We start from the raw sequence: 26,536 nt of genomic DNA on the forward strand, positions 1-26,536 counted from the left end.
AGCTCTCACAAAAGCATTTTCACCACTGTGAGTGTGCATATGAATCACCTGGGGATCTTGCAAACCTGCAGATCCCGATGCAGTCAGTCTGGAGCGGGGTCGGAGATGCTGCATATCTTACAAGCTTCCAGGTGATGCTGATGCTGTCAGTCCAAAGGCCACACACCTTGACAGGCAAGGGTCTAAAATATATTAAACCTCATCTTCCTGTTATTCCTAACTTAATATCCATCATATATTTCCTATTACCTGACAAAAGGGAATTTACAAACAGTGAAAGGTCTCTCAGATTTTAAGAAATATATGACTTTAAGCATGCACATGTGTGTGCGCACACCCATGCGCACATGCACACACAAACACACACATACACATACACACACCCCCTTAACTTTTGCAAATGACCTTACCTTCTCATTATGGGTTTATTGGTTTATCATTACTCCCAGAGGGTTGCAATTTTGGAGATAAAGCTTTCAAGAAACTAATGGATTTCTTGTTGTCAGCACTAAGGCCCCTCTGTTTTACAGTGAAACTTGAAAGTATATTGATGGCATTTGTCTCTGCATTTCATAGGAAATAATCACCCAAACACTTGACGGGTTTTACCTCCCTCTTGGGAGAAGCAGCGTCTGCCCATTAAAGGCAGCAGTGTGAGAGTGCTCTTTTCCACCCACCTTCTTTGGCTATTTCACAAGCTTTTATTAGAATTCTGATGGCCTGTTTGTATTCTTTATTTTCCAGCATTTTGTCTGAGAGTAATCTGTAGGTCCTCAGGAGACTCTCGCAGGCTAACAAGTTGAGAACGCGGCCTGTCTCATCCTTCCATATTCGCCCTTGCGTCAATTGATGGAAGGCTTCATAATGCTCCGCAGCTTCCAGAAGCTGACCTGAGGAATAAAAGCCATTCATAAATACCAACCACAGACCAGAACATAGCTTCGAATATTTTAAATACTTCTTACGCTTTACTATTAAAGTGGGGTGAAGGAGGGTGGAATCATGGAATGCATTCAAGCCTTTCTAAGGCTGAAGAGGACTTCAGCTGATTGAAAGGCACTATCTCAATATGGATCTGAGATTCAGCACTGATTTTTTAAAATTAATTTATTTTAATTGGAGGCTAATTACAGTATTGCGGTGGCTTTTGCCATACATTGACATGAATCAGCCATGGGTGTACACGTGTCCCCCATCCTGAACCCCTCTCCCACCTCCCTCCCCATCCCATCCGTCAGGGTTGTCCCAGTGCACCGGCTTTGAGTGCCCCGTTTCATGCATCGAACTTGGACTGGTGATCTGTTTCACGTATGGTAATATAGATGTTTCAATGCTATTCTCTCAAATCATTCCAACCTCGCCTTCTCTCCCACAGAGTCCAAAAGTCTGTTCTTTATATCTGTGTCTCTTTTGCTGTCTTGCATATAGGGTTATCGTTACCATCTTTCTAAATTCCATATATATGCGTTAGTATACTGCATTGGTGCTTTTCTTTCTGACTTACTTCACTCTGTATAATAGGCTCCAGTTTCATCCACCTCACTTACTGATTCAAATGAGTTCTTTTTAATAGCTGAGTAATGTTCCATTGTGTATATGTACCACAGCTTTCTTATCCATTCGTCTGCCGATGGACATCTAGGTTGCTTCCATGTCCTAGCTACTGTGAATAGTCAGCACTGATTTTGGATGGACACTTGTTAAAGGGATATACTTGGGCTAGTAGAAATTAATGAGAATTGAATATGTTTAGAAATGGTGTGAATGTTAAGTAATAATTATTAACAAGAATCATATTAGCTAACATTTATTTACTCAACATGATGCATGCAAGGGATGGGTGCTGTGTACTATATATGCATTTCTCATTTAATCATCAGAACAGTCCTGTGGAATATAGATTTGTTATGATTCCATTTTACAGAAGAAAAGAGTGAGGTTAAGAATTTTGCCCGTGAGCTTCCCTGGAGGCTCAGTGGTAAAGAATTCACTTGTCAGTGCAGGAGACACAAGTCTGGTCCCTGACCCGGGAATACCCCACATGCTGTGGAGCAACTGAGTCTGTGGGCCACAGCTATCCAGTCTGTGCCCCAGAGCCTGGGGATCACAACCGCTGAGCCCGCGTGGCACAACTCCTGAAGGCTGAGCACTCCAGAGCTGCATGCTCCACAGGAGAGCCCACCGCAGTGGGAAGCCGAGCACCTCACCTAGAGGGCAGGCCCTGTTTGCTGCAACTAGAGAAAATCCTCTGCGGCAACAAAGATGCAGCACAGCTAAAAATAAATAAATAAATAATTAATTAATTTAAAAAAACGATTTTGCCCAAGATTGCATGGCCAGTGGCTTAGCAGATCTGGGCAGTCTGATTCCAGAGCCCATGTTCTAAACCCCTCTGCTGTCCTGTTATCTCAGTAAAGCAGCAATTCTTCATTCTCAATAACTGAGGTATCTTGAGAGATGTTGCATTTGCTTCAGATTTCAAATTTAAATATTATGGAGCTTTAAACTACTTCTGAAAGTCTGAACTTCCCAAGGAGACTTTGTATACTCTGCTTAATTTTAAATAATAAAAGGTAACAAATATCCTTCTTAATTGTATTTTATGATATAGTTGAAAATATATCTTCTCAAAGCCAAAACTCTAATTTACAGTCATTTGATTCCTTAAAATGTGAGCAAGCACATTTCTGGAAGGGTAGTTTGTAGTTCCCCACTATAGACTGTATTTTACTTGTGAACTGACTTGTAGAAATGCGCACAAAATCCTGTAATATAAATACTCTGTAATGGTATTGGAGTTACTTAACTGGAATTAACTGAAAAAGTACTTACACCTAGGCATTCCAATAATAGTATTTAACAGTAACTCTAGGCTCCAAGTAGACAGTCTGAGTTCCTATCCCACTTGTACCATTTCTGCTATTTGCATGTGTGTGTGCTAAGTCACTTCAGTCATGTGCAACTCTATGCAACCCAATGGATCATAGCTCACCAGGCTCCTCTGTCCATGGGGTTCTCCAAGCAAGACTACTGGAGTGGATTGCCATGCTCTCTTCCAGGGTATCTTCCCGACCCAGGGATAGAACGTGCATCTCTTACGTCTGCACTGGCAGGTAGGTTCTTTACCACTAGCACCACCTGGGAAGCCCTTCTGCTGTTTAGCCTCAGGCTAACTACTACCCTCTCTGTGCCCAAACTTAAGGCTTCTGCAAACAAGATTATAGTGTAACTATTCAAGGTGTTATTGTGAGAAATGAATTAACATATGTTCAATATCTGATACAGAGTAGGTGCTCAATAAACATAGCTACTTTTACCAGTCGGCATAATGATAATTTTTTTTTAAATCCACAGGCCAAATGAAATATAACCACTATTTATTTTCTTTTAAGTACAAGATATTCTTCCAACAAAATATGTAGTTGAGTCCTGATGAAAATATAATCATGACTGATTAAAGGACCCTATGTAGGGCATATTAGGCTCAATTTCCCTAAATAAGATGCACCATAGAAGTGTTAACTAACCCTACAGTCAGAATCATTTTGCAACATGTAACTATATCAAATCAATACATTGTACACATTAAACCTATATAATATTTTATGTCAACTACATCTCAATAAAGCTATAAAAATACACAATGGAAAAAAAGATGCATTGCACATTACATGTTGAACAGTCCCCTGCTATGACTATTGCATATAATTTCTTCCTACTGACTCACTAGAAAAGACCCTGATGCTGGGAAAGATTGAAGGTGGAGAAAAAGGTGACGACAGAGGATTAGATGGTTGGATGGCATCACTGACTCAATGGACATGAGTTTGAGTGAGCTCCAGGAGTTGGTGATGGACAGGGAAGCCTGGCGTGCTACAGTCCATGGGGTTGCAAGGAGTCAGACACGACTGAGCAACTGAACTGAACTGATTTTTGCATTGAATTTGTTATCAAAATAAATATTAAAATGCACATATAAAGAAGTAGTATTTTCAAAGAAACATAACAGAGATACATAATCAGGAAATGATCTGTACAAAAATTCAGTAAAGACGTGACCAGTCTGAGCCCCTTGCAGAAGGAGGGTATATCAGCAAAGAAACATGGGAGGGGGTGGCTTGTGATGCTGAGCTGTTTATAAACTTGTATTATGAAATTTTCACATGATAAAAGACTACAAAGTCATAAATATGATATTACAGAAGAATATTTGATTACATGGACAGGTGCTTATGATAAGTGAAAATACTGAAAATCACCAGAAAACATTTACAAAGCAGTATCAGTGTTATCTGGGTGATGAATGGTTTGTTTTCTGTTTTTCTTTCTGATTACTGGCATTTGCTACTGTTTCTAGCATCAAAATATGTAAGTGTGTTAAAAGAAATATGTAATAGGAGCTATTTTAAAATAATGCCGAGTTCTTTTTCATTTTGATACAAATACTCACGGTTGAAGTTTCCTGTTCTGTCTTTACATCTAACTGACAAATTTTCTCCCACCTCCCACAAAAGCAGGCACAGTTTTTCACCTCTCTCCTGCAGCACCACTCAGTAGAAACACCTTTCTCCAAATACCCATGACTCTCATTTCTTTTTTAAAACTCGAATGGAGCATTGACATATGTGTGTGTTATGTTTCCTCTGTTACCTATATTTCTGCCTGCAAAGTATAGCTCTGTATCCCTGGAGAGATTGTATATGAGAGTTCTTTTTTTCATCCAGCATCCATCTATTCATAAAGTATGGATACATATTTCTCTTTGGTCATGTAAATAGGGATGGATGGATACAGGGAACTGTGAGAAAACCAGAGAGTTCCAAAAAAAATTGGGGACTATAAGGAGACTAAGAAGGGCCTGACAGCATCTGTGGTCACACACAGTAACCATATGGAAAGAGGGTCCAAAGGTGTGTTATACAATAACAGATTCACTAAGAATTCCAGAAGGAGAGCCAGGAGAGGACGCTATGGGTAACCCAACTAATTATAATGAGATGCAAATAATGCATAATGATGTAGACAGTACATGAGAAGTGATTACTGAGTCCAAGATTTGATCCACATCAAGCAGAAAGGGGAAGTAAGGGGAAGGGAGGGGCAAAGTGGGGAAAGAAGATACTGAGGAAATGGGGAGGGGGATGAAGATGGGGAAGGCAGGGAGAAAGGTGGGGACTGTGTCTCGGTATTCCAAACAAGGCAGACTTCTCTCCCGGTTACTGATGTCATCAGATATCCTGCACAGGCTGTCTATGCAGAAATGAAATAAGAGAGGTTCTTGGGACATTGGTTTCAGTTGATTAGTATGGAAGGGGGCCTTGGAATGATTGAGAAATAGACTTTTCAGTTGAGTTTGATTTTTGATTAAGCAGTGGGGACTAGTATCAGTGTACTGCCTAGCTGATAATTACCAGCCAAAGTTAAGCTCTTATGTACTTGAGTTCTGCTATTAGAAAGGAGCATAGGCCAAGATACTTAGTAAAAGGTACAGAGAACTACTGTTTCTCAAAGAGCGATGGCTGCTAGTCAAAAAAGGCTTTTTTCCCTCATACATTATCTTATTTAACCTTTCAAAACAGGTGCGATAAATATGATTTTTATTTTTACACCAAAGAGGACACTAAGGCTCACAAACATTAAATGACTCAAATTGCTAAAAGATGATGTTTAAGGTTTAAATCCAGGATCACCAAGCCACCCAAAGAGCTTGGTTCTACCATATCAGAGCGAGTTGGAAAACTTAGATGGAGTAAGTCAGATTGTCTGGACATAAAGCTCTCAAGTTAAAACAATGCTGGAGTTACATGATTTCTAGCATCTTCCAGGTCTATAACTCTGTGCCCCTATTCAGGTAGTCACAAGAACTTCCAACATGAACGAACAGATACTACAGAGTTATGTGCTTCTCACTGCTCTCCCTGAGGGAGTCTAGTGTACAACCAGCTCTATAGTCCGCATCTAAATTCTCTACTTTAACCTAAACTGTGGGGTGACGTCCATGGGGTGAGGGTACCTAGGATGTCACATACATAGTCCCAACCTGTGATCACAGCCAGCTACTCATGGCTTTATGTTTGCTTCCTCAACCACTTTGCCACAGAGGAGGTCCCGGGGGGTTCTGATCAGCCCTGTTTGTTTATTTCTTTTTAAATTTTTATTGGAGCATAGTTCATTTATAATGTTGTGACAGTTTCAGGTGTAAGGCACAGGAAATCAGTCATTTGTATACATATATCCATTCTTTCTTAGATTCTCTTTCCATGTAGGTTATTTTGAGCATTGAATTACCTGTGCTGTAACTAATAGTAGATCCTTATTAGTTATCTATTTTATATATAGTAGTGATCAGCACTGTTTTAAACCGAGGTGCCTACATAGAGGAAGAAGAGTTTTCCAGCCCTTCTTGAATGTAGGGAATCATTTCTAAAGTTATCCAGTGGCAAATAGGAGAGTAAGTAAGCCAGCAAGGATTTGGTCCAAATAATCATAAGCATATAAATGACCTGGCTGTAATTTCTAAAGGCTGGTCAGAAGGTGAAAGTACATATTATGATATGCTATAATATTTGATTTAAAAATATTAAAATGTCTATGAAGGGAGCATATGAATTTAAATAGGAAAACATTTTCCTTTAAGCATGACTAACAATGTTATCATTTCCATCTGATTTATATTTCCAACAGTGAACAGGACTTTAAAGATTTTCTTACTTTATGAGTAAAGACTCATATTAATATCAATTAGATATTTATTAGGATATAAGGCATCCTGTTTTTATCTAAAAATTCTAAATTTAACATACCTGAGAAAAATAGTATAAAAGGTCATCAATCCAGTGATTATTCTGACAAAGCTAAATGCAAATATAAATGAAGATCCTAAGTCAGATTTTCAAGTTTGGCTCATGGCAGCCCTTTATAGCTTCTTCAGCATGTTCAGCGTGTCTTCCCTTTGTTACCAAATGAGCTTTAATATATCAGGACCAGGCAAGACTCCCAGATCCCACCATCAACCTTGCTGAAGGACAAGTGTCTAGATAGTCATCCTTCTCTGGCATTTTCAGGCATTAACATTACTTTTCATTGAGAAAGAGGACAGAGAGAAGAAAAACAATTAGAACAAGGTATCACAAAAGTAAAAGTTTACTGAAAACCAAAGAGAGGAGGATTCAGGCACATTCACAGATGGTAAAGGTATCTTGAGGGGATATGAGCTTTATCTTCTTGCACCAGGAATTACTCATCACTAAGAGTAACAAAGATCACAGGAGTTAACTGCAATAAGGAAGACATGCCGTGTCTCATCACTAGGAGTGCCTGGTGCTACACCAGAACAAAAATCCAGGGCATCCACTGATATTTCAAGTTGATCAGGGAAGAAAATGGAGCCAAGGTGTTTTGTGGGAGTGATTGGAGATAGTCTTCCATCAATAATCAATTTATCTCAAGAACATGAGATACTATCAGAAAACGTATCACACTGGGAGAGATATGTTTTACATATTGAACTGGGAGACACACTGTGAACAATTGCAAACGAGAAGAATCCAGGTGCGCCCAGAAGTAGGCTCAGTCCCAAGTCTTTCTTGGTTTTTCTGGTTTGTTTCTGTTTTTTTAAACAATTATACAATATCTATAGAAACAACAAGGTTAGTATATGTTTATAGTTTTTCATCTAAAAGACAGTGTACTCTTAAAATAAAACTACTACAAAGGAGTTCCCATTACCCAAAGCCCACATAAATAAGAAATCCCCCCATTTGTTTAAAAACACAAACAAAAACCCAGACAGTGTTGTAAACTGCAAAATGTTTGGTAGGATGTTAAGACAAACACTATGTAAAGAAAACAAGGTTTTATACATTTGGGTGTTACCCAAATTGCTGCTTACCCCTCTTTCCTGGCACAACATCTCTGAAAGTTTATAGATATTTGTTGTATGACAGCAGATGTCTAAAACAAATATTAAGCAAAGGAGAATGTATATGGTCTCTCCCATTTTAGTTTTTTTTTTAAAGTACGAAGATTGACTAGATATTAACACAAATGGGTTTAAATGTGAAGCTGCCATAAAAGCAGGAACATAAATGTAATTCTCCCAGCCGCTATTTTGATGCACATTTTTGATTCCATGAATATTTTATGAAATGGCCCAAACTAAAGCCATATAACATTCCTGCATTACTGATGCTTGCGCCCGTAAGCTACGAACATTAGAGGCATGATTGAGTGCATTAAAATGAACTCATTCAGCAGTGCATTGATTACTCGAAGGGGGAGGGAAAAGAAAAAAAAAAAAAGAAGTTGCTCCACTTAAGAAAACAGCACACGAATCTAAAGTTTGCAATATAATAAAGGTGAAAGCAAGTGTGAAATAAAATAATATTTCATAAATAGGCTGTGACTCTGTCTAGACTTGACATTAATTAGGCAAGGTGTTAATTATGTCCAAAGATGGCTCTAGTATTGTTCAGGTAATTTCAAATGTCACAATCTCTAAGACACCCAGGCTGGCCTGCTTTAGCTCCATGCATCAGCAGTTCTGAAAGTAGCTAATTATTTCCTTTTCTATCAACTTGTACATTTGCCAGTAAAAATAATGCTACAGGAACAATTGCATGAGAATAATTTGACAGGCCCATAAGGCCTATTTCTTCAGCAGCCTTGGCATAAGTCATAAGCATATTTAGTTGTAAATGGTGCACATTTGCTGAAGAATTTAAGGAAATATTCCACTTTGGCCTAAAACAACAACCTAAAGGAACAATAAAGCCTTATGTATCTTATATTACATTTTAATCTGAAGCTACTGGACATCTTTGGCGGTTGGTACTATTCTGTATGATGTAGGCATAAACTCTGCTAGAAGCAATATTGAACAGCAGCAAAAAGAGAAAAATGTTATTATTGCCTTTTTATTAAAACAAAAGACACTGCTTTCCATTTCAGTTTAACTGCATGAACAATTTATATTATCTTTGGGTTTTAACATTCAATTATGATCATTATAACGGCATGATCCATGCTGAAATATTAAGGGTCTGTCATACTTCCCAATGGAAACTATCACTTTTAAGGATTTATCTCTTATCAGGGAAGATCTGTTCTGTGTTCTAACCCACTGCACACCAGTGCAAGATGGAATGCCAGAAAACAAAGATTTTGTTTCTGAAACTCAATACCACCCCTAACAAACTGGGAAGACAATGTGCTCATAACTTTTGAGTAGCTACCCTGGGATGTCTAGAGAAAATGTAAGGTGGTGGTTCAGTCAGTAAAGAATCTGCCTGCAATGCAGGAGACCTGGGTTTAATCCCTAGGTTGGGAAGAAAAAATCCCTGGAGAAGGAAATAGCAACCCACTCCAATACTTTTGCCTGGAGAATTCCATGGGCAGAGGATCTTGGCAGGCAACAGTCCATGGGGTCACAAAGAGTGGGACACAAGTAAATGACTAACACTTTCACTTTTAAGGTGCTATTTAAAAACCAGAATCCTTTCTTTATCATTTTGAGCAAAGATTTCAGATGGATGTTGTAGGTGTGCTACCATGCCTGTTAAAGAATACAGGTCACTAAACCAAGACAATGAAAATAGATCCCAGGAAGACAGGAAGGAAGGCATAGGAGAAATTCACCAAAGCCTTTATCACTGACGTTGGCAATGCTGGTGAGTTAATTTTTAAATTCAAAAACATTTGCCTGGGCTTCTAAAATATTCTGGAGGAACTGTTATTAACTGTTGTTGCTTGTGATTTTAGATAGCTGAATTGTGGTCAGTGGTGGACATGGCACACCACTTATAATACACTTATTATTATGCTCAGATGGTACTTTCTATCCAAGTGTTATAATTCCTAAGGATTATTCCTAAACATTAGGCAGCTTTGCTCTTAAATTTTCACACTTGGAAGTACTGAAATCTCTCCAATAATTTTTTAAAGGGTAAACCACTTGTACGCTGTATAAACAACAGTAAATCAATACTAGCCATTATAAAGTATATAGAGCTTTCTGCCTCACCTTAAAATCATAAGTAAAAAGTGTTGACAAACATAAAAGTCTAAGGAGAAATACAGCCAATATTGACATTAGATCAACTAATGAATTATTTTGCTCTAGACTTGATCAACCATGTAATTCTTACTTGAATTACAGATTGCTCACGATTTTAAATAAACCACATTCTGCTGACATGTATTATGGTTACACGAGCCAAGAGAAAGGTACGGAGAGTAGATGCTGAAGTATCACTATTGATTCTCTTACAGGAGATGGAGGGGAATGAGGAGGATTTCCCCTATACATGGCTGTTCTGATTGAAATAAGTATCTGCTAATTTTGGATATTACAAAAACCTAACTAACTGAAGGGCTTCCCTGGTAGCTCAGTAGTTAAGGACCTACCTGTGGTAAAGAAGACACGGGTTCGATCCCTGGGTCTTGAAGATCCCCTGGAGAAGGAAATGGCATGACACCCCAGTGTTCTTGCCTGGAGAACTCCATGGACCAAGGAGACTGATGGGGTACAGTCCACGGTACTGCAAAGAGCTGGGCACCACCTAGCGACTAAACAACAACAACTAACAAAGTAATCTATTTAGGTGAGTATGGAGGGAGTAATGGTTCGGTTCAGTTCAGTTCAGTCGCTCAGTGGTGTCCGACTCTTTGTGACCCCATGAATCGCAGCACGCCAGGCCTCCCTATCCATCACCAACTCCTGGAGTTTACTCAGACTCATGCCCATCGAGTCGGTGATGCCAACCAGCCATCTCATCCTCTGTCATCCCCTTCTCCTCCTGCCCCCGATCCTTCCCAGCATCAGGGTCTTTTCCAATGAGTCAACTCTTTGCATGAGGTGGCCAAAGTATTGGAGTTTCAGCTTTAGCATCAGTCCTTCTAATGAACACCCAGGACTGATCTCCATTAGGATGGACTGGTTGGATCTCCTTGCAGTCCAAGGGACATTCAAGAGTCTTCTCCAACACCAGAGTTCAAAAGCATCAATTCTTCAGTGCTCAGCTTTCTTCATAGCCCAACTCTCACATCCATACATGACCACTGGAAAAGCCATAGCCTTGACTAGACGGACCTTTGTTGGCAAAGTAATGTCTCTGCTTTTTAATATGCTGTCTAGGTTAGCCATAACTTTCCTTCCAAGGAGTAAGCGTCTTTTAATTTCATGGCTGCAATCACCATCTGCAGTGATTTTGGAGCCCCCAAAAATAAAGTCTGACACTGTTTCCACTGTTTCCCCATCTATTTCCCATGAAGCGATGGGACCAGATGCCATGATCTTAGTTTTCTGAATGTTGAGCTTTAAGCCAACTTTTTCACTCTCCTATTCACTTTCATCAAGAGTGGAGTCCTTACTATGTGCCTAGCACTAATAGTAGTTGATATATACATATATATATATATACATACATACATACATATACATATATATATTGGCCAACCCAATATATCAGATGTGCATATATGCATATATATGCATCTTCATCTTATTTTAAATCTTTATTTTTTATTGAGGTATAGTTGATTTATAATACTGTATTAGTTCTGTTGCACACAGTGTTCCCAATTTTTATAGATTATTAATGTTCTGAAAATCGGCTACCTCCCCTGTGCTGTGCAATGCCTGGGAGCTTACTTGTTCTGTGCACAGCAGTTTGCACCACTTCATTCCCTACCCCCCTCTTGTCCCTCTTCCCTCTCATCTCTTCACTGGTAACCGCTAGTTTGTTCTTTGTGTCTGGGAGTCTGCTTCCATTTTGTTATCTTCATTTGTTTTTTAGATTTATATCACTATGTGTGATAATAGTATCTACATTGTAGGGATAAAGAAAAATGAGCATCAGGGGTTTTCTGGCCTAAATTCACATTTCAAGCAGGTGGCAGAGCTGACGCCCAAAGCTCATGATGGCTTTACTTGTTCAAGGTGACCCGTTTTTGGAAACTGTCCAATGTTTGACTTAAAAGCAAAGACCCCAACACCATGGTATCATCAGACCTCTGTCCTTTAAAGGTTCTGAGACAAGGACAGCAGTGCCAACCTCAGGGTGTGGCTGAAAGGGGCACTGAAAAAGCTGTGTTAGCACCCCGGATGAGCCTCTTCTATGGAATGCTTCAAATACAAAATGTTATGGGACAGTATCACGTGTTCAAATGGAAAGCCTTTAAGACACTAGTTGGAAACAGCACACTTCATCCAGCTTGCAACTGGCACCCCACTCACTCTTGGTCAGGGGCCCTTCCTAGGAGGTATTTCTGGGGCAGTGCCTCTGCTCAGAGAGACAAGAGGAAATACTGCTTTCAGAACAGTGTATTCAGCGGGGCAAGAACTGCAGCCTTGGTGCCTCTATTCAAGACCTCCTTGCAAAGCTTTGAAAAAGAGAAACCCGCTACAGAGCAGGCACCTCTGAATGAAGCTTCCTCTCTGTACTACTCGTTAAGCAGTAAATAATTAAATCACCCTGAAAAAGACAGGTAAAATACAAGCCGCAATGTCAGTAACACAGACATGAAAGAGAAGGGGAAGAAAATGAATTTAAAAAAAAGGCAATGAAATAATTCATTTGAAGCTCTAATAAAGTTTCATTTGCAGTCTTGTTTAAAGATATATCAGACTTTAGGGATGTAACCTAATTACATTTTTATTCTAAGTTCCATTCAAAGATCTTGGACTTTGATTCTTTAACACAGATCAAACATGGAATAATTTTCTTGTGGCTATCAATACTTAAAAAGGATCTCTTCATTAAATACTATAAGGTCTTAGGAACATGTACACATGGTAGATGGAGAATAAACTGACATGTCCCGAAAAGTGACAATTAATTTATGTAGAAATAGCAATGCTAATTCACTTAACTTCTGGGGGAAAAAAAGCCTTTTAAACTATGACATTCACTTTTATTCAAATATAAAGTGACTCAGTTTCTAATATTGATCAAGTCAGATGCACCTTAGATAATGTATACCAGTGCCCATTTTTGAAATCCGGTCTTGGAATTTACCCAGGAAATGAAGTGCTGGAAGTAGTACGTCTTGAAATCATGCAGAGATTAAAGGGGAGCTGCTTTCACAGGCCTGCAGTCAGTCTAACAGCCTCAGTGAAGGGTGGGTGTTGAGGGTAATCGATGCTCAGACTTAGACACTTTCTGGACTGGATTTATTTCACATGGTTACTAGGAAACCTGAACAGAATTATGCGTTTGCTCTTCCAGAGAATCTTTTTGGAAATGTTTCCTCCAAAGGAACTTTTAAGATGCTAGGACCTTTTAAGTAAACCTTAAAAATGTATTTCAATACACATGTATATGAAGACAAATACTGTTTGACTCCACTTATATGTTGCTCAGTCATGTCTGACTCTGCGATCCCATGGACTATAGCCCACCAGGCTCTTCTGTCCATGGAATTCTCCAGTCGAGAATACTGGAGTGTGTTGCCATTTCCTTCTCCAGGGGATCTTCCTGACCCAGGGATCAAATCCAGGTCTGCTACATTGCAGGCAGATTTACTGTCTGAGCCACCACAGAAGCACATATGAGGTACCTAGAACTAGTCAAATTCACAGGGTGAGAAGGTACACCGGCAGACACCAGGGACTGGGGTGGGGAGGGGGAATGGGGACTTAGTGCTTAATGGGGACAGAGTTTCAGTTTAGGAAGGTGAAAAATTCAGGAACTGGATGATGGTGAGAGTTGCACAACAATGTGAATGCACTTATGTGTGTGCGTGCTAAATCGCTTTCAGTTGACTCTTTGTGACCCTTTGGACTGCAGCCCGCTAGGCTCCTCTGTCCGTGGGATTCTCCAGGCAAGAACACTGGAGTGGGTTGCCATGCCCTCCTCCAGGGGAGCTTCCCGACCCAGGGATCCATGCATTGGCTTGAGTCTCCTGCATCGGCAGGCAAGTTCTTTACCACTAGCACCACCACTACGCTTTAGGATGACCAATTCCTCCAGGTTTACCAGAACTTTTTTCGTTCCTACACTAAACATCTGGAGTCCTGGGAACTCCCTCAGTCTCAGGCAAACTGGGATGATTAGTGACCCCAATATTGACTCAAAATGTTATGAAAGAATTTTGAAAATATAATTTAATAAAACACAAAAGTGATATTTAGCAAAAGTATAATGCAATGTATGTTTTATTTATTTTATGGGTAAAAATATTATATAAGCATGAAAGAAACACTACAAGGAAAAATCTCAAAAATTACTAACAATGACACCATCAGTCAAACAAAATGTTTTTACTTTGATCAAGTATCATTCTACTTTTCTATCCATGCATAATATTTACACAGTTATAAAGAGATTACTATAATTTGGATAAGTTTGCTTGCCTAAATTATTTTATTAGATATACTCTCCATATTAAATATTCTCATAATTGCATCATAAAAGCTGCATCTTATTTTGGGAGGCGTGCATGCATCCTAAGTAGCTTCAGTTGTGTCCAATTCTTTGTGACCCCATGGCATGCGGCCTGCCAGGCTCCTCTGTCCATGGGATTCTCCAGGCAAGAACACTGGAGTGAGTTGCCATGCCCTCCTCCTGGGGATCTTCCCCACCCAGGGACTGAACCCAGGTCTCTCATGTCACCTGCATTGGCAAGTGGGTTCTTTACCACTAGCGCCACCTGGGAAGCACAGGTGTATACTTTAATCATTTGTCTAGTGCTTCAATATGTAGATTATTTCTCCATGATAAACGATGTTACAATTAACCTCTTCGGATATTTTCCCATATATATATTTTAATTTCTAGAAGTGAAATTAGCAGATAAAGATGTATGGAAAATTTTGTAGTTGCTATGCATTGCCACATTACTTTCCAAAACCATTTAAATGATGCACATTATCACCAGCAATATATATAAGTACTATTTTAAGGAACCAGGATTACTTTGCTTTTGCATTTTAAGACGTGTTAAATGGTCTTTTCCCTGACCCTTCGTGTCACCCCTATAGCATCTTTTCTTGAATACCAACTGTAGAGATCATGAACACTTATAAAATTAATCCCCAGGGAACAATTCTCTTCTTCTATTTCCCACCCAAGCTACAACCCTTCAAAGAATTTCCCTGTCTGTAGGCAGTAGCCCAGCATCCAAGTGGAAAAACAGGGATGAGCAGATAAGGCCTGCAGGCTCTTGAGACCAGGAGAATATGTACCTACTGCACACACAATAGTAATCCCACCACTTGGAAAGGCAGCAGAAAAAAAAAAAAAAAAGAAAGGCAGCAGAGAAGTTATTCATGGAAGCAAGGCCTCCCCTTTCAAATACACTTAATGTTCTAAAGGAAAATTAAAGAAGTTGATGGTTTTTAAGGACTGATCTTTCAATAGTGATTTAAGTGACCATACAAAGTAGAGCTGGAAGTGAACTCAGAGCAAACCTGCTCCCAATCCCTCACTGTAGAGACAAGGAGAGCAAGATCTACCACGATTAAATAACTTACCCAGATACACAAAGTTGTCTAGCACACAGCAGTGTCAAAAGAGAATCTAAGGTTATTGTCCAATCTAACAGTTTTTCTTCTGCTAGATTTCATCTCTAGCCTGATGTTCAAATGCCCTTCGGTTAACTATGCAGACCAAGATGGTCATCCAATGTCCATCAACCATGACAAATATTTGCCTTATATCTTTATTATATCTTTATATAATAAACTTATTATATATCTTATATCTTTATTAAAGCTTTTGTCCCATGTTTCTAATATCCTTGTATATTTGGACTTCCCCTGCATCCAAAGAACCAATCAATAATTAACATCCCCCCCACTTTTCTTCATGATGAACAATATGATTGGCTCTCTAATAGTTCTTTAATCTTCATCATTATTATTTTTACCAACTGTAAAAACGTTCTGTCCTTCTCTTTACTTCATAATTCAATGAAATCTTTAAAATTAGCTAGTTTCTCCTTCCAAATAAAAGATAGCACACGCACAAGAACCAATTCTAATAGTGTGAAATAGCATTTAAAGCAAAATAAGTCTGCCACCATTCCACAGCACTGGTGCCCTTCTCCAGGGCTGCCTCAGTTGAGATTTTGTATATTTGATGGGTTTTAAATCCTCTCAACAGAGCTTACATCACTATTAATTTTTAATAAAATGAAAGAGAAAATAAAATACCACACTAAAAACTGATATATCCTTTGCATTTCTTTTAGTTATTAAGGCTGTTTTTCTAACAAACTGGCAAACATTTTTCCATGACAAATAAGAAATTACCATGAAATTTCTATCCATTTGACGTAGCGTCTTTGACAATATTAAAATCTTTGATTATATTATTCTATTTTAACCTTTTTTTGAGAACTAAATACTGTGATGATAAATTTCATTTCAAATGCTGAAGAATGAAAATATTCACCAAATAAAGTCATTTTTGTAATGGAATATAGGATAAGGTAAAAAGCCAAAACTCTAGGAAGAGATTGTTTATATTAGATATTAAGGAGTTTTTTAAAAAATCTCCTTAGATTATTTTAGATAATATTCAATTGATCATCACCCACGATAAATGTTTAAAATGAGAGGACATTACATCCTTCTCATGTCAAATTATATCACCCTACCATTATTATATTCCTTTATTTTTTCCTAAAATAACATTTTTTTTTTTTTAGTTAATAAAAATCACTGACACTATATCAAACATTGTATTAGCTTCCTGAGGCTGCTATAACTGAGTACCACAAACTGGGTGGCTTAAATAACAGAATCTACTCTCTCATAGTCCTGGAGGCTGGAAGTCCAAAATCAAGGTGTGGGTTAGCAGGGCTGGTTCCTCCTGGAGCTTGTGGGGGAGAATCTGTCCAATACCTCACTCCTAGCAGGTTTTCTTTGGATTTTTTTTTTTTTTTTTTTGACCAAGGCATGTGGGATCTGAGCTCTCCAAACAGGGGTCGAGTCTGTACTCTTGGCATTGGAAGGTGAAGTCTCAAGCACTGGACCACGAGGGAGGTCCCCTGGTCCCTGGCCTGTAGATGAGGTTCTCTTTATGTCTTCACATCTTCCCTCTGTACATGTCTTTCTCTGCACCCAAATTTCCCTTTTATAAGGATGCCAGTCATATCGGATTGGGGCCACCTAATTACCTCATTTCAACTCGATTGTTCGCCAAGACTCTATTTCCAAATAAGGTCACATTCACATGTACTTGAGATTGAGAATTCAACCTCTTGGGGACTTCCCTGCTGGTCCAGTGGTTAGCAGTCTGCCTGCCAGTGCAGGGAACACGGGTTTGATCCCTGGTCGGGGAAGATTCCAAATGCCATGGGAGCAACTAGGTTCATGTGCCTTAACTACTAAACCTGCGCTGTAGAGCCCATAAGCCAAAATTACTGAAGCCCACACCTAGAAGGGCTTTCCTGGTGGGGCGGGGTTGGGGGGGGAGTATGCTCCTCAACAAGAGAAGGCACTGCAGTGAGACGCCCTCATACCACAACTAGTGAGCAGCCCCCACTGACCACAAGCAGAGAAAGTTGACGCGCAGCAATGAAGACCCAGGACAGACAAAAAGAAGGCCTTTTCTTAAAAAAAAAAAAAAAGTCAACATCTCCTGATGGGTCCCAATTTAACCCACAGCAAATATGATTGAAAATTTTCTCTCAAGTGAGGATCAGATTCATACGCAGTACGGTCCCATCTTGGTTGTATGAGGTACTGAGAGCAGTCAGCACCAACACGGGGGAAGCAAAGGAAGGCAGAGCAGCAAATGTGGCTCCATGATGAGAGACTGAAGGCTGAGGGTAGAAAGGCTCATTACCCCACTAAACCCACAGACAACTAGTATCCCAGACATGGTTACGCGTGAGGTGCATGTGCAAGTCCATGCCGGGGGGCGAACCTGAGCTCAAGCAGAGAGGAGACAGGGTGGGGATGAGAGGGCTCCTTTACTTTCTGAAGAGCCATCCAATGAAGGATGGGGGTCTAACGGTTTGGCAGATGAATGGATCTGAAAATATAAATGTACACATAGAGATACAGAAGGCAAGGTGGGAGGGAAGAAAGCCAGGTTGATGACGGCAACAACGAAAAGGGTCCCAGAAATTTATGAGTCAAACTCCAGGTTGAGCAGAGCCAGAAACTCTACCCTGAACAGGGTTGAGGCCCAACTGTGTGTTGTGATCAATTCTAAAAGTGTTGCCAATAATTTTTAAGCAAGAAACAACCGAACTTTTGGAATGCTTTACTTTTTTTTTTTTTTTAACATATAATGATGATTTATCCATTTTTAAAAGTTCCTTGGAGAAGGAGATGGTACCCCACTCCAGTATTCTTGCCTGGAGAATCCCATGGACAGAAGAGCCTGGTGGTCTACAGTTCATGGGGTCACACAGAGTCGGACATGACCGAGTGAATGAGCACACATTTTTAAAAATCCTACTCATTTGAATCCCGGTGCTTTTTCTAGGTGGAAGAGAGAGACTGTAGAACTTCAGGGAGCATAGGACCCTTGGCCTGCTTTCCTTTTACCACAGGCCATGATCTGTGATGGTGTTACTACTTCTGCTTCAGGGGTAGGACGTGTGGGTTGAGCTCTCGGCATTTTCATAATAATGTGTCTAAGTCAACATTAACAATCATATTTGTTGCTTGAGAAAACACGCTGAGAAAGGCAACCATCCTGCACAGAATGGCTGATTCATGTCAATGTATGACAAAAACCACTACAATATTGTAAAGTAATTAGCCTCCAACAAATAAAAATAAACGAAAAAAAAAAAAAGAATCACGTCCCCAAGGCTGGGGCAGCTGGAAGATAAAAATATAAGGATACAGAAGCCTATGAATATTAGGTGGTGAGCAGGGTTACAGGGCTTTTTTCTTTTGAGCAGATACACTGATATGGTTTGAGGTCACCCAATGTCTCTAGGCTTTCCTGGTGGCTCAGATGGTTAAAAAAAAAACAAAAAACCTGCATGCACTGTGGGAGACTTGGGTCCTATCCCTGGGTTGGGAAGATTCCCTGGAAAAGGGAATGTCAGCCCACTTCAGTATTTATGCCTGGAGAATTCCATGGACAGAGGAGCCTGGTGGGCTTTGCATGGGGTCGCAAAGAGTTGGACATGACTGGGCGACTAACACAACAAGGTCCCTACAGGCACAGGGTGGGAGTCTGAGTACTCACGGCAGGGATCTACATGTAACATGTGTGTCTCTAAAGCTGCACTTCAGCAGTGAAAACCTGTTCCGGGAATGTCCACAGATAGCTAGATGCTTCCAGCTGTACGCATTACCTGAGATGATGGTTCAGTGGGGCTGAGTGTCAGAGATACTTTCAGGGTAGGTTATCTTGAGGAGAGCAGATTAGACCCCCTTGATGTCTCAGATAAGGCATCTAGAGAATCTGTGAAATTGGTCAATGCTCTCATTTGATGAGTGTCTGAGGTGTCTGTGAGCAGTTTTCAATGCTGACAATCACATCTGCTATTTATATACTTTCAACACCTTTGCTCTCATGGTTGGTGGTTGTTCCACACTGAGTTACTGAATTAGCCTTGAGGGAGCTTTGAGAGATTTCAGTGAAGGGAACGAGAAGTCCAGACTGAGTGAGCAAGCTCAAGTTTTGGATCCCAATTTCAAGACCCATGATCAGGTACTAAGTCTCTGTGGTAACACTTCAAGACTGGATCAGCCAAGTAGATCTCTATTTCCTCCTAGATTCAGTCTTCAGTGAAATGGCAACCCCTTCCAGTATTCTTGCCTGGAAAATCCCATGGATGGAGGAGCCTGGTGGGTTATAGTCTATGGGATTGCAAAGAGTCGGACACGACTGAGCGACTTCACTTCACTTCAATGATAATCATGGGATCTTGAAATAGTTTAGGACCCTGGATAGCAGGCAAAACACTACTGCAGACTTGTGATGGAGTGATTCTAGATCTGTGAGCTTTAAAAGTCACCTATTTTTATTTTCTGGATCATAAATATCTTGCTCATCTATTATATTCAAACAATAGAGAAATGTGTTGTAAAATGCATCTATGTTTTCTACATTAGAAATAGAAATGGAATTTTTGGGAGACTAAGTTATGTTAGTAAATTGAGAAAGATTAGTACAGTGTCTCAAAATGTTAAAATGGAAGTTTTGGGAAAAGCACAAACACATTATATGAAGAAGTGAAGTTGCTCAGTCGTGTCTGACTCTTTGCGACCCCATGGACTGTAGCCCACCAGGCTCCTCAGTCCATGGGATTTTCCAGGCAAGAGTACTGGAGTGGGTTGCCATTTCCTTCTCCAGGGGACCTTCCCAACCCAGGGATCGAACCCGGGTCTCCCGCATTGTAGGCAGATGCTTTACTGTCTGAGCTACCAGGGAAGCCCCCAAGACATTATATATCACATCCCAAAGGAAAGCTTTAGTGTGACATTTTCAGAGAAACAGTCAAAAGCCATTCACAGGACTTGTGAAATCCTTCATTCAAATGAGAGCATGTAAGTGTTGGAGACTGTATCAGTCAAAGTTAGATGAGGCTGCACCATGGTAGTAAACAGACCCTGAAATCCCAGGGGCTTAGACAAAGTAATTTTCTTGTTCAGGTGAAGTCCCCTTAAGGTTGGGTGACTCTCTTGAGCAGCTCTTGTCCAAACGCTCATTCAGGGAACAGGCTGCTTCCAACTCAAGGTTTCACCATCTCATCATAATTCCTCCACAGCCACCATGGCAAAAACAAAGGTAAAAGGAAGGACTCATAGCTGCTCCTCCAAGCTTCAGCCTGGAAGTGAGTACTCATAAACCATTGGCCAGAATTTGCACTTTTACAGTGACTGACACATAGGTCTCAATAAGTGGTGGCTCTGATTACTATAATCGTTGGAAAATCGCATTTTGACTGGCTGGATAAGAGTTTATTGTATATAATTTGTTGTTGTTCAGCCACTAAGTCGTGTCATTCTATTTTCTTTGTGTGCATGACTCTTTGTGACTGCAGCACCCTAGGCTTCCCTGCCCTTCACTGTCTCCATGAGTTTGCTTGAACTCATGTCCATTGAGTCCGTGATGCCATCCAACCATCTCATCCTCTGTCGCCCCCTTCTCCTGCCTTCAATCTTTCCCAGCCATTGGAGTCTTTTCCAATGAGTCGGCGCTTCCCATCAGGTGGCCAAAAATATTGGAGCTTCAGCTTCAGCATCAGTCCTTCTAATGAATATTCAGGATTGATTTCCTTTAGGATTGACTGGTTTGATCTCCTTGCTGTTCAAGGGACTCTCAAGAGTTTTCTCCAACACCACAGTTGGAAAGCATCAATTCTTCAGCTCTCAGCCTTCTTTATGGTCCAACTCTCACATCCATACATGACTATTGGAAAAACCAGAGCTTTGACTAGACGAACCTCTGTCAGCAAACTAATGTCTCTCCCTTTTAATAAGCTGTCTAAGTTTGTCATGGCTTTCATTCCAAGGAGCAAGCATCTTTTAATATCATGGCTGCAGTCACCATCTGCAGTGATTTTGGAGCCCAAGAAAATAGAATGTCACTGCTTCCACTTTTCCCCCCTCTATTTGCCATGAAGTGATGGGAGGAGATGTCATGATATTAGTTTTTTGAATGTTGAGTTTTAAGGCAGCTTTTTCACTCTTCTCTTTCACCTTCATCAAGACACTCTTTAGTTCCTCTTCACTTTCTGCCATTAAGGTGTTATCATCTGCATATCTGAGGTTGTTGATTCCAGCTTGTGCTTCATCCAGCCCAGCATTTCACATGATGTACTCTACACATAAGTTAAATAAGCAGGGTGACAATGTACCTGTCACCTGATGCACTCCTTTTTCAATTTTGTACCAGTCTGTTGTTCCACGTCCAGTTCTAACTGTCGCTTCTTGACCTACATGCAGGTTTCTCAGTAGGCAAGTAAGGTGGTCTGGTATTCCCATCTCTTTAAGAATATTCCACAGCTTGTTGTGTTTCATCAAATGTGCACCATTTGTTGTGACACAGTCAAAGGCTTTAGCATAGTCATGAGGCCATAAATAGATATTTTTTTGAAATTCTTTTGCTTTCCCTATGATCCAGCAGATGTTGGCAATTTGATCTCTGGTTCCTTTGCCTTTTCTAAATAGAGCATGTACATCTGGAATTTCTCGGTTCATGTACTGCTGAAGCCTAGCTTGAAGGATTTTGTGCATAATCTTGCTAGCATGTGAAATGAGTGCAGTTGTATGGTAGTTTGAACATTCTTTGGCATTGCCTGTCTTTGGGACTGGAATGAAAACTGACATTTTCCAGTCCTGCAGTCACTGCTGAGTTTTCTAAATTTGCTGGCATAATGAGTGCAGCACTTTCATAGCATCATCTTTTAGGATTTGAAATAGCTCAGCGGGAATTCCCATCACATCCACTAGCTTTGTTTGTAGTAATGCTATGTGTGTTAAGTGTTTTTTTCTTACCAATTTGTAAATGTTCTTTATATAATAATTATACTAATATGTCATCATATTTGTTTCCAATAATTTCAAGTTTTAGTTTCTCTTTAATTATATGAGGTCTTCAATAAATAATTTTTCTTGAAGTATGTATCAAATCTGTCCGTATTTCTGAAAGAGGGGAAGCTATTTCTCTAGCTTCCTATTTCCATGAGGGGACCTCCTGTCTCCTTCCCTGTTTACTTCTTAACACAGAGAAGGAACAACAATATATCTGGTGAAATCCTGGACTTTCATTTTCTCTAGACTCTGTTCTTAAGTGCCATGCTGAAGCTCACAGGCACAAGCTTAGAACCCACAGGAGAGTCTGAGCATGAGCTGACTTTCAGCAACTAGGTGGTTATGATGAATTCTGTGAGATAATAGATTGGATTTGAACAGATATAAGTTCTGTTACCCAACTGGCCTTAGCAATTATGATCTGTTTGATCCCCATATTTCTTCTGAATTGGTTCTGAACTTGGAGCAATGAGAAGATATAATTATCTTTCCATAAATTCCATCACTTTTCTTTATGCTTTGTTCCATTGTTTTTATGTTTTGAAGTTCTTTCCCATCTAAGACTAAAATAAATACTTGCCTATAGTTTCTATTTTTTATAGTTTATGTTTAACTGTTTCTTATAAAATTTAATCTTAAAATAAGACATTGAAGTAATTAACATTACCATAAAATGTTTAAAAAATCATAAAGAGAAAAATTTAAATCACACAATTTTAAACATTCCTTTAAAGGAATGTATATTGTATACAACACAATTTTTATACTTTGTATTTTCTATCTCCAAAATTATTGACATTTTGTATACACTTAATATTTAACCAGTTCTGGTGTATACTGTCAGTTCTTTTATATTAGGACTTCTTAAAATTTCTAACTTTGATTCATCTCTTGTTGGGTTACAGAATATGGCATACATGGAAACTACATTCACAGTGTACTTTCTGAAGCTTGCATATGTAAGAATATCTTCCAGTTGCTTCACATGGGAATAGAACTTACTTCTGTAGCAAATTCTCAAGTTTATAGCAGCCCATTCTCCTTCCCCTACCCTCAGATTCCCTGGACTCTACTTTTTTGTTTGTTTCATGGCATTTTTTGTTGCAAAGGAGAAAAAAATTTGTCTATCTAATTTTGCTTTCAATGCAGGTAATCTGTGTTTTCTCTTCAGAAAAAGGTGGGAATCTGTCTTAATCTGAGCCATTCAAAAATTTCCTGAGAATTATCTAGTTATGTATCTTTCCCTATATTTTTTGACTAGAACATAGAGAGCTATTTCAGTGTGCATACTCAGATCTTTTGGGGGGGGGGGTCAAGAAAGCTTTCTTAAAATGTCTTTGGTTATTGTTTTCATTTTAGCTATCACCTATTCTATCTCAGAAACTTCCAAATTTACAATGTCATTGTTTTCATTTCTTAGTCTTTCACCTGCATTTTGGGAAAACGTTTCAAGTCTGCCTGCCCTCAACACCACTGATTGAATATTCTGTTGTGTCAACTTTTATACACTAGGGTTTTCCCTGTGGCTCAGTAGTAAAGAATCCGTCTACAATGCTAGAGATGCAGGAGACACAGTTTGATCTCTGGATTGGGAAGGTCCCCTGGAGGAAGGCATGTATTCTTGCCAGGAAAATCCCATGGACAGAAGAGCCACAGGGTTGCAGACAGTGGGACAGGACTGAAGTGACTGAGCGCACAGTCCTGCTCTTCTCTGTTTCTATCCTGTAGCTTAATTCTACGCGTTAATTTCATTCCACTGAGATTATGAATAATTTCATTTCACTGAAATCTTTATTTCATTGAAAGCCTTCCTTACTTCATCTGGGGCTCACTGTCGTCTCATTTGGTTTTATCCTTAAACTTTTCTGTCTTCCTGTATCTTCCTGAAGACACTAGGAATTTTTCTTACTATTCCATTTATAGGTTTGTTTTTCAGATTAATGCTTTGTTTTTCTTCCATTTTCTACATCTCCCAATTAGGAATATGTAGTTTAGGTATTTAAAGGCAAGCAGAATGGACAGTCTGCCCTTGGGTCTGCTCGCTGGTAGGACTAGCACTCACTCAATTCCAGCACCTAGCAGGCATTCTTCTAGGACTGAAATTGGATCTTCTCCTACTTTTGTTCATTCATTTGTTCTTAATTAACTTTTATCGGAGTACAGTTGCTTTACAACATGTTAGCTGCTGCCGTCCAGCAGAATGAATCAGCCGTACATACGCCTACATCGCCTCGCTTTTGGACTTCCTTCCATGCAGGTCACCACAGGCACACTATTGATACTACACAGAAGACAAACAACTAAAGAGAACGTATTGTACAGCACAGGGATCTTTTAGTTTAACTGATTCTTCCGCTTTGACCCACTCTTTAAAATAGCGAGTCTTTGGTGGTAGAGATCCTTTTGAGCTTACCGTCTTAGCGACTTTGTCCTAGTTTTTAAAGGATAGCACTTCTGTGTCCATAATCTGACCCTAACTTCTACACGTTAACATCACTCCTTACACAGAACTTCCAGATTTAACAAATAAGGGTTAACTTGTCCAGAACTGATACCCTGTAGACTAGTTTCCTAGAAAATGAGATGGACTCTGGCAAAGTTCCAGAGAAACCAGTTACGTTTAGTGCTTTTAGGGCAATGAATCCTGATCTATAGCAAAGGCTTAGACCCTAGAGTTCTCTCCTGACAGGAAAGAGGTTGGGGCTCCCCAAATTATGAATGCCTACGTGGCAAATCTCGTGACATATCCTATATATTTTTTTTGCATACTCTGTAATTGGGCTAAAACAACAAACAATCCTGTGATCGCAATCACAACGCAGAGACCTCATCCGCTCCTCCATACCAATCGTAGAGGAAGGGCTGGCTGATCTCTCATCACAATGAATGCTGGGTGACAGGACAGAGCTTGTGTCAAGGCTCTGCCACGTGATGTTGTTATTGGGTCTGGTCCCCAATTATACCAAGAGTGTGACAAGAGTTCCCTAAACCCAGAGCATCCAGTGGAAGGGCAATGGGAGACCAGCACACCTGCTCTGCTCCTGTCTCTCTGAGTTTTCTCAGAGCAGCATGGCTCTGGTAGGCCTGCTGTGAGTGCGGCTGACCAACTACTTTGTTAGCATGGCAGTTGTCCCAGCAAACTGGGCATCTCTCCAGGACAATAACATGGCCTTCTGGAAGCAAGTCAGGGGGCTGGAAAGAAATCAAAGACCAAGATGGGAGTGGGAAGAGGATGCTAGTGATACTGTGGTCAGCCTTCAGGATGGCTGGCTAGAGATCATTAGCAGCAACTAGCTTTGAACAATCCTTAGCGGTGGAAGCCCTAAGGGGTTAGGATTCTCAGTGATAGAATTCCTTTGGTGGTGTGTGTGTGTATGATCTTGAAAGAAATTACCTAATACACAGTGGACACTTCACTGAGAGGAAAGCTGAACTACCGCCCCTCATAAAATTCATGCAAATAAAATGAAAGGGGGCGTCTTCCTTACCATGAGTGGAGGATGTGTTAGGAAAGGGCTGACTATTATAAGACAGGATAAAGTGAAAGTGAAAGTCACTCAGTCGTGTCTGACTCTTTGTGACCTCATAGACTATAAAGTTCATGGGATTCTCCAGGCCAGAATACTGGAGTGAGTAGCCATTCCCTTCTCCAGTGGATATTCCCAACCCAGGGATCAAACCCACGTCTCCCACACTGCAGGTGGATTCTCTACTTTCTGAGCCACCAGGGAAGCAAGAACCTGCCTGCAATGCAGGAGACCTGGGTTTGATTCCTGGGTCAGGAAGATCCCTTGGAGAATGAAATGGCAACCCACTCCAGTATGCTTGCCTGGAGAATCCTATGGACAGAGGAGCCTGGAGGGTTACAGTCCATGATATCTCAAGAGTCAGACATGACTTAGTGACTAAACCACCACCAAATCCATGTACAAGACAAGAAAAGTGGGCTTCCAAATTCTAACCCCCTCCATGAGATCAAGATGGTAAAGGGGACAGTCCTTTACAATGGTGTGTGTGTGTGTGTGTGTTAGTCCCTCAGCCGTATCCGACTCTTTGCGACCCCATGGACTGCAGCCCACCAGG

General features: G+C 40.1%; 1 protein-coding gene across 2 annotated transcripts in view; it reads right to left on the minus strand.

Annotated features, from left to right (window-relative positions):
- TTC29 (tetratricopeptide repeat domain 29) overlaps positions 1-26,536 on the minus strand; it is a 252,291-nt gene that overhangs the window by 171,970 nt on the left and 53,785 nt on the right. For both annotated transcript variants that reach the window (XM_043902567.1, XM_043902568.1), the window contains exon 7: positions 678-890. In XM_043902567.1, coding sequence (XP_043758502.1) covers positions 678-890 — 213 coding nt within the window. The remainder of the gene's footprint in view (positions 1-677; positions 891-26,536) is intronic.

The sequence above is a fragment of the Cervus elaphus genome, chromosome 5 (assembly GCF_910594005.1).
Source record: "Cervus elaphus chromosome 5, mCerEla1.1, whole genome shotgun sequence".
Classification (NCBI taxonomy): domain Eukaryota; kingdom Metazoa; phylum Chordata; class Mammalia; order Artiodactyla; family Cervidae; genus Cervus; species Cervus elaphus.